The sequence below is a fragment of the Populus nigra genome, chromosome 14, assembly GCF_951802175.1.
Source record: "Populus nigra chromosome 14, ddPopNigr1.1, whole genome shotgun sequence".
Classification (NCBI taxonomy): domain Eukaryota; kingdom Viridiplantae; phylum Streptophyta; class Magnoliopsida; order Malpighiales; family Salicaceae; genus Populus; species Populus nigra.
In genome coordinates, this window is record NC_084865.1 from 6,785,881 (window position 1) to 6,795,673 (window position 9,793).

General features: G+C 35.5%; 1 protein-coding gene across 1 annotated transcript; it reads right to left on the bottom strand.

The window, feature by feature from the left end:
• Nucleotides 1-284: 284 nt before the first annotated feature.
• LOC133672596 (probable LRR receptor-like serine/threonine-protein kinase At1g56130) lies at nucleotides 285-9,553 on the bottom strand. Its single transcript, XM_062093048.1, has 24 exons — nucleotides 9,249-9,553; nucleotides 7,680-7,869; nucleotides 7,062-7,133; nucleotides 6,864-6,935; nucleotides 6,701-6,772; nucleotides 6,489-6,560; nucleotides 6,075-6,146; nucleotides 5,884-5,955; nucleotides 5,614-5,685; nucleotides 5,454-5,525; nucleotides 5,292-5,363; nucleotides 4,865-4,936; nucleotides 4,713-4,778; nucleotides 4,523-4,588; nucleotides 4,309-4,353; nucleotides 4,149-4,213; nucleotides 3,581-3,957; nucleotides 2,976-3,174; nucleotides 2,741-2,908; nucleotides 2,134-2,252; nucleotides 1,696-1,906; nucleotides 1,382-1,613; nucleotides 1,101-1,251; nucleotides 285-950 (listed from the first exon to the last, which is right to left on the bottom strand). Exons 1-24 carry the CDS (start codon nucleotides 9,370-9,372, stop codon nucleotides 567-569), a joined length of 3,117 nt encoding a protein of 1,038 aa, XP_061949032.1. The 5' UTR covers nucleotides 9,373-9,553; the 3' UTR covers nucleotides 285-566.
• Nucleotides 9,554-9,793: the final 240 nt, after the last annotated feature.

Consider the following 9,793-nt stretch of genomic DNA (forward strand, 5'->3'; position numbering starts at 1 on the left):
CATAGTACGTGCAATGGATTGACATGTAAAAACAAGCAGTTAAACATCTTACCAAATTTCAGGAATTTGAACTGCCTTGCCCATCTAACATTCCAGCACAAAAATACCTTTCTTTCGTTTTCCATGATTGCATTCAACTTCAAATAAGTACCAGAGTTCATAACGATGCTAATGACATCAAAATCTTGCACCAAATCTCCTAAACACTATATCTGATAAAGAAGAAGTCAGAATCAATCCAATCCTTTAAGAAGTTAATGGATCTGGAGAAGCTGAAAAATACATACAGCGAACAATGGGATTCCAACATCCTCTTAATTTATCAATAATAATGTTACAGTTGCTTCAAGAAACACCTATAACAAGATTTAGAACTCCAACCTATCTTACATCCATGAAGAGAAACGAAACCAGTAAATACAAAAAGGAAAACTCATTTTAAACACCGATCATAGAGTGTCTTGTAGTTATGTACATATGATTGTACAAATTCGTAAAAAAAAAAAACACGTATATGAACAAAAGACTTCAATGAAAAAAGCAGCAGCACTGGTCAAAGGAAATCATTATCTTCCCTGTCCGATAACGTCACGGAGTATGGGATCGGTGGCGCTTGGTGACAAATCCTTTTGGTTGTTCACGAGGCTTGTCCTTGTGGATGAATCGTAGTGGCTAGTATCTGATGCTCTCGTTGCATCATCACTCGTAAAGGTGCTTGTATCATCAAATTTCCAGTCAGTCAAGTATCCCGGTTTCGAAGTTACACTGTTCACTTCAATATCACCAGATAGCATAGCAATGACCCGTGACATTGATGGCCGTAGCGTAGGTGCAGTTTGAGTACATAAAAGAGCAACTCCTATCAGACGGTTCACTTCTTCCTCGTTAAATTCAGATAGTCTAGAGTCTACTAGCTCAACTTGACGGTTGTTTTCATGGAGGTGCCAGGCCTGAAAAGAAAGCAACCACGCATATTGATGAATGACTTTAGAAAGTAAAGGATTTGATAGAAACATGATGTATTAATCATAAACTGGCCAGAGTCAAATGTGGGCAAAACTCTTGCAGTGAGTGAGGTGTGAGTATCGTATATAGCATACCCATTCGAGAAGATAAATCTTTTCCGTTTCCAAGCTTGTGTCTGAATTTGGTCTTCCACTTATGATTTCCAGAGCCACAACTCCAAAGGCGAATACATCGGCCTTCTCTGTCAGGTGTCCACGCATTGCATACTCAGGTGCAAGATATCCACTATATTAGTAGTGACAGAGTCAGTAACGAATGCTCTGATTGCACAGTCAATGATTCTAGACATGAATCGAGTAAAAGGATGGTTCCTTGAATAAAAAGAAATTTAATGGTTTGCACTTCAAAATCTTACATTGTTCCTGCAACACGGGTGCTTATATGGGTCTTCTTATCATCGTAAAGTTTGGCTAAACCAAAATCTGAAATTTTTGGAATGAGATTAAAATCAAGCAGAATGTTACTGGCCTTCACATCTCTGTGTACAATTCGAATCCTTGACTCCTCATGAAGATAAGCTAGACCTCTTGCTACTCCCAAGCATATATCATAGCGTGTTGGCCAGTCAAGATTCAAACTTTGCTCTCCTGCATTTTGTGAGCATGCATAATTATGTTTCTGCTGCATGTTCTATACTAGTGTGTGTGTGTGTGTAGCAAATTAGCGTACCAAATACTGCTTGATCAAGACTCTTGTTCTCGAGATACTCGTATACAAGGAGTCGATTTGCTCCCTCGATGCAGCATCCATACAATTTCACGAGATTACGGTGTTGCACAGCAGATATAGTAGCAATCTCTGCTATAAACTGAGTCTTTCCTTGGTGAGATGCCATGGACAGTTGCTTAACAGCAATCACTCTCCCATCATTAAGTTTTCCCTATTGGTAAAAAATCAATTAGTGTAATGAAATATTATGTATTGATTTTAACGATCCAAATTTCCTGGAACTGCGAGCAATATGAAAGTTGGGCTAGCATGACTTGCACCTTTGTATAACACTTCCAACATTTAGACTGCTCAACTGAATTTATGAAATAGATGGAAGAATTAAGCACATAAGATGGGCTCAGCTACTTTCTATCATTGATTAATATAATTACTTACCTTGAAAACTGGTCCAAACCCTCCCTCTCCAAGCTTATTAGCAGAACTAAAATCTTCTGTAGCAGTCTTCAGTTCACCATAACTGAAAGTGTACGGTCTAGCATCGATCCCTAGGAACTCTGCAATTTTAAACGCATACTTATTCAGGAAACTGTTTGTCTGCTCACTTATTCACTTATCTATCATGTACATTTTTAAAAGGATAGAGAGAGGGGAGAAGAATCTTTACAAGATGAAATTGCAAATGAGAACTAATCTTTTGATTAAATGACGTTAGATGGAATGCAGTGCTATGTTCTTACATCTAAGAGCCTCTGACATGAGAAAATTTTAGTTTATGCCTCAGTGTTCCATTATACTTCTGAAATTATCTAATACTTTTTATCCAGAGATTGTCTAGTTTAAGATGGGAACAGCAACGGCCCCAAAATATACATAAAATTATCAATGTAATCAACACAGTATGTGGGTCAAATGCTACGAACTGTTAAAGACTATAATCATACTGATAGGCGATAGCAGCATTTTTATATATGGATTCTACAAACAGTTAAAAGGTCTGATAGCATGAACAGAAATGAAGCACGGTTTTCCTTTTCCAGCTTACCTTCAAAATCATTGTTGCTTTGCCTTTTTCTTCTTCGAACAAAGAAAACAGCAAAAACAAGTAGAAAGCCTACTATTCCAACACCAACAACAATCCCCGCAATCAAACCAGTCCTATTCTTCTTCTTCTCATCACTTGGTAGCTTGTTACTAACAGTGGGTGTGAAATCTGTACAGAACCTCAGTAGTCAGAGCTCAATAACTCGGGTAACATTAGAATTTACTAAGTGCGTTACCTGGGATAGCATTGATCGCTGAAACAGAAGGTCCATATGTACCTTGAGCAGGAATGCAACAAGTCCCCTTTCCAGCCCAAAAGAAATGGATATCAAGGTAATTTTCTGTTACCTGAACCTTAAATTCCCTCTGTACAGCTTGATTCATGATTCCGCCTGCTGCCTTTTGTATGTCAAAATCCTTCAAAACACGACTTCCCTGGAATACCAAGGAAAGAACTTAGATAAAATTGAAATAACAAAAGCAACCATTTTTTTGGCAAGCAAACTAAGAGATTTGATTTCATGTGATGATGCCAAGAATTAAGTGGAAGGGCTACTTCATTGCAAGATTAGACTGTAGTTTCCATGATGGCAACTGCAACAAGGTTTACAGTTGAATTATGAAAAAGTTAGGAACAACTTAATTTCTTCGTGAAAGGTTTACTTATCTTGATCAATTGGTGATTCAGGATTACACAAAAATCTTAGCAGTCAGTTTCAATATTCATGCTGCATAAGTACTCGATGAATCACATCCATTTTAAGACTTTTACCACTTAAACATGTAATTATTTATTGTGCTTATTATCACAGTAATACACATTTAATGCCGCAATACAGACCTGGATATAAACATCGAAAACACGCCTTCCAAGACTCTTCCATGTGCTTCCTTGAAAAATAACTGATTCTGTAAACTGAATGATAATGGTGTAGTTACCATTCTCAAGCCCCAACCCATAGTACCTTAGTGATGAAGCAGAGAGTCGAGATGTCTGGAACAACTCAGAGTCCAGAGTATTTGTAAATTGTGACGATGAAGATGTTGTGTACTGAGGGTTGTTGCTTCCGGAAAAATATCCAGTATTACTAACACCAAAAGTGCTTGTGTCACTCACATAGTATGATGCTGCAGCAAGACTCGTGTTATCTCTCTCAAATAGAACCCTGTTTGAAGATGTGATTTCTGGACCACCACACTTGATACCAAATTGTGAATCTACACCATTACAAAAAAAAAAAAAAAATTAGTATTAATCAGAAAAAAGATGATAATAGCTCTCGAAATTGTGATATGATTCTTGCACATTAGATGACAGGATTGTTTTCAAACCTACAATCCTGATACAAAGCATTCCACTCAACAAAGCACGAGTGGAAACAAAAATAAAGCATTTCAGTTGTACATACAGATTGGAGAGCCTCGATTGCAAGGAAAGTTGCGCTGAAGACAATTCAGCCCTGACGGCAAACCGCTGAAAATTAAATGAGGAAGGTAATTAGATGATCTATTTGGAAATATTTCAATGGAATGCTCGAATTAAAGAGGGATTTAGAAGAAAAGATTCACCTGAGGTTTGAAGCAACTACTGTGAAGTTGTTGGCAACTAAATTACTGCACAGACACAAGTAATGTCTTAACATGAGCTTCATTCAGCAGTAAGTGCACACAGGATTTGAGCACAAATTACAGAATGGTAGTTTTATTCTTAAGAAATATTTTTCACAAGCTGTTTGCACATACTATTTGATGTGCAAATAAGATTGCCGAATGTAAAACTTACATCTCTAAATTTGTTTCGTTGACCCAGGATGGAAATCCCCCTGCTAAATTATTGTATGACACATCTCTGGAAGAATGAAATGATCAGCATTAACCATCTGAGCTTAAGACAGAATAAATGAACTTGTATTCCAGCCAAAAGATAGTGTTCGTCACATAATGTTGAAAATCAATATTCCAAATGTACTTACACATTGAGAAGTCTTGAACTTTTTGTTGCCGGAAGGGTGCCATTTAATTTATTGTTTCCAAGAAACCTAAGCACAGTGGGAACAAGGCATGCTTCAATATGTATCGTACATGTTTTGAGATATGATGCGATTAAGCAACGATGGTATCTTACAAGTAAGTGAGCGAGCTCAAATTGAAAAGCGAGTCTGGAATCTGTCCCTCGATATTGTTGAAGCTCAAATCCCTTAAAGAAGAAAAAAAATTGTCATCATCATACATCATACATCAGAAAGATAAATTTAGCCATCCAACACGGTGAAAGCAATGGTCAAACATAGAAAGGAAATAATTAGCTCTTCCTCGTGCAACTTCCAGTTGCATAATTTAACCCAGATTCATTACTCCATGAAGAGGGGAAAAGACTGTGCTTTGTGGCCACTTTGAAGTGATCATGCCTCATAGAATTATGAACCAGCCTCATTGCTTGAAGAGACAAGTTACACTTTCGTGTAACTGAACCAGCTCACTCCAGCCAAACATAATTTCCTCCTTAACATGTATGATACATCTAAAGACACATGTTAATAGAAATAACTTACAGCTGTGTCAAACTCTGGAATTCTCCGATGTAGGATGGAATTGAAGCAGAGACGTTGTCATTCCTGAGCATCCTGGATGACATGTGCCCAAGTAATTGACATTACATTTCAAAAGCTTTCAAGAACAGGGAGAAAAAAGCGAATGATACACTGTTGTCTCACAAAATGCTTAGAGACTTCATGTTTTTAATAAATTCCAGTGAGGAGCCTCCATCAGATAAATCGCTTATCCTTCTGCAACCATGGTGTAAATGAGATTGTTAGCACCGTTGACCAGTAACATATAAAAAAGGATAGCAAAGAAACAGATGCAGAAACTCACAAGTCTGTCAAAGTAGTGAGGTTGGAGAAGACTGATGGTATTGGACCTTCAAAAGCATTACCTTCAAATCTTCTGCAGTAACATTCATGACTAGATGATATAAACTGTGCAGATTTAACATGTAAAGAAGTACAAACAAACAATTTGTTTTACTTGTCACAATTCTTCTACCTAAAACAGAAGTTTTACGTGGAAAAGGGAGCTCAAACCATTGTTGTCTCAAGTGCAATTGAAGAAAATAAATATAAAACATGTTATAAATCTTCTTACAGGGAAGTAAGCTTTGACCAATTTCCTATGAAGTCAGGTATCCTTCCTGTGAGTTCATTGTCTGAAGCCCACCTGAGATGAACAGCAACGATTACTCAGAAAAATAATGATTCAATTTTATTTTTTTTTTACTTCGAAACAACATTTCAGGACATTTTAATTAAGTGGAAGAACAGTCAAAATATTCTTACACTGTAGCCAAGTTCTGCAAATTAGCAAAGGTTGTAGGAATCTCACCACTAACTCCAGAACTATCAAAATAACTGTCAAGGCAAACAAATTTCATTAATTTTTTAACCATTCTTTTCAGTCTAATTATCCATGTAAATGGTTACCAGATCATCATGAAAGAATAGAAGTTGGCAGAACAAAAATATAGATGTGCAGAATAATTAGTTCCAGAGACATAAGAATGCTCGTATATTGATTATACTATTTCAGCCACAGGATGAAGGGCAAATAATCTCTGTTCATGGATTTGCTTTCTTTCCTATGCCACTCTACTTCACATTTTCTGTACGAGATCCCAGGACAGTCACTCCCTATCAACAAGCATAGTAATTTACATTTAAATTGAACAGAAGCTCAGCAATACCACAACTTACATTTGTTCCAGTTTTACTAAATTCCCAAGCTCAGATGGCAGAGAACCATTGAAGTTGTTTGATCCAAAACCACTATCAACATTAAGAAGCAAATCAACAATATGGAAGTTACAAGTTAATACATAAAAAAAAAAAAAACAGAAGAAGAAGAAGAAGAAGCTGCACTAATTCATGAAATAAAAATCAGGAGGTTGCCAATTAAATGAACTTACAATACTCTTAAATCAGTAAGCAGTCCAAGTTCCTTAGGAAGCTCCCCGGACAATGCATTAATGCCAATGGTCCTAATCGAAATATAAACTTGTAATCAGAAGAAGAAGAATACAAAATATGCGATATCCTATTAATTCATAATTAAAAATAAGAACAGCTTACAGGTATTGCATCCGAGTTAGATTACCGATGGATGGTGACAGGTTACCTGTCAAATAATTTTGACCCAAATTCCTGCAAGAAATCAGAACAAGCACACTCGTAAGTTTAAAACACACTGACAGACTGGTCATATGTACGATGTGCTATAAACAGTAGTGTAAGACTGAAGCAAATGTACATGAGGACTGGAAACCATACAAATTGGTGAGGTATTTCAAGCTCCAAAGCTCATCTGGAATTAATCCTACAACATCTACTGCATAAACTTTCCTGCATTTCAATAATATAAAGAATAAGCAAGCGTGAAGAAAGATTCAACTTTTATCCCAGAAAATCACAAGAACACAAAGGCTTTGTATAGCACCCCAAATAACCAATCGACCCCTCAAGACTAATAAGAAATGTAACCTGCCCTCGTGCCTGAAACCTTAGATGCATGAGCAAATGGGATTGGACGTGGTGAATTGGTCCGGGCAAGGTTGTCAGATAGGAAAGGTGAGAGTACATTACAAAACAAAAGTTATATATATATCATGTTTCAAATACAAGGCAAATATATACGAGAACAAGTGAGATTTTCTCGTCCATGTACTGACTACTACCTAACTTCCAAGCTTGGCTCACAGGAAATTTCAACAATGGTTCCAACAAATGGGTCTCCAATCTCCAATGTTTATGTTTACTAACTCCTTTTCTTTTTCTCAAAGAACAACGCAGAAACCACTAAAAAAACGTGAAATGTTGATGACTCCTGAGAGAAAAGTAACTTTACCAGGCATAAATGGAAACTTTAAAGTTGGTAAAGAGAGAACATACAGGGCAGTAATACGGCAAGTGGTGCCATTAAGGAAAGTGCAGTCACATTTGATAAAGGGGTTGAAATCAGTGTCGTCAATGGTAGGAGATGCACCAGTGGCTGCTCCACTGCACACGTCTCCACTTGTGTTCCATTGATTGGTGTTGGCTGATATACTCCATTGTTGAAAGATTGAGTTTAATGTTCTAGCTGCATATCCAAAAACAAAAACAAACAATAAAAAATAAAAGATTATATATTACTAGTAACAGTCATGAACTTTTTCCCCACTAGAATAAGAAAATTTATTTTTATGAAAAAATAAGTTAGGGGAGAATTAGAAGAATAAATTAATATTTATGTTAAACTATATATCGGAGCGGTGTTTTCAATTTATTAGACCTTTTTATGTATCAAAATTATCCATGACACAACAAGTAGATGTCCAAAATGATTCTTAATGTTATAAATTAATTAATATGTTTAAAGGTAATATATTATTGTATTATAGTATACTACTATATATATCGCAAGCATCACAACTATATATTTTACAACATAATATGTAAATATATGTAATAATTCATAACTTATGATTATATTATTTTTAAATAACTAAAAACAAATTAAGGCTTAATCCCCATCTTAATTATGATTACGAGCCATCCCCGTGATGGTCAATTAAAGATTCATAATTAATGCTTTAGGTAGGTTCTCCTTTTCCTTTTCAAACTGAGTGTTGATGTATTCTGATCGATTGTTTGGTTAATTAGGAGGTATTTTGATGCTAATTTTTGTGTATTAAATTTATTATTATTATTTTACTGTTGGTTGAATAAGAAAATGCTATTTTATATATGTATATACACACCTTTTAACCAATCATTTTCTTTTTTAAAAAATAAAATAAATTTAAGTAATAATCAACCCCGCTGGAAGCTCAAGCCACCCTTATCATTTATCATTTCTAACCTTCTTTATAAGAGCCGCCATCATTAATTATTTATTTTAATATCAACTTAATTTGTAGCTAAACGAACAAATAATGTAAGGCACTGGCAACTGGCAAGAGCATGCAATTAAACATATAGAAGAGATATCCTTGATTTATGGAGAGAGCTCTTTCTTTTAAATTTCTTTTACCGACACCCGAATTAAAATATATGGATCATCTATATATATATATATATATATATATATATATATAGATTTATATTTAGGGCTTTCCTTCTTTCTTTCTTTCTTTTTTTGTTATATGCTTTTTAGGGACAAACCTTAAAACTACGTACCATTGATATGAATAAATCAAAAGTTGAACCACTTCTCTCGCTCATGCGATTTTCTTTTGTGTGTGATCTAATATTATTTAAAAAAAAAGTAAAATGAAAATATACTTCAAGCAAATTTCTTAACTAAGCTGGTAAAAGAATAGTTCTATATAAGATCTAATTATTCTTAGTTGATCATCAGAAATTTTGTTCTCTTGATAGATAATTAGTTGAGAGATCATGGTAATATATATTGATAACATCACATCATCATCACCAAGAACAGCTAAAAAGGGGGGCGAGAGAGAGAGAGGGCTGTACCTTCATCGGGATCTGTAGTAGCTTGAGTTTGATTCTGTGCTTGAGCTATGGCAGCCAAACCAATGATGCAAACAAAAGAAAGGGCTAAGAAGGGAAGAAGCAATGGATGTCTGATCATGATCATTGAATCTTCTGTAATTGCAAGGTACGTATCGATGAAATGGCAAGAGAATCAACGACGAGTGAGGGAGAGGAACATATTAAAGAGAGAGAGCAGAGAGCCCTTCAGCTTTTCGCAGAGCCACCAAAATGCCACAACCGACGACTGAAATACATTACTTGGAAGACGGCGAAGTTTGCTTTCACACACATTTATCATATTACGTTGACATGCAAAGCTTTGTTTACAAATGCCAACTGCCACATTATTGCATGCGGGATTTTTTTTGAAAAAGAAATTAACACAATTTGACAACCACTAATATTTTAATTAAAAAGTCTTTGAAAAATATTCAGTGATTGGGAATAGCGATTTGACATAAAAAATCAAGCGTAAACTAATCCTAATTTAACTCCAAACACAAATCCTAAATTATACCTAACCC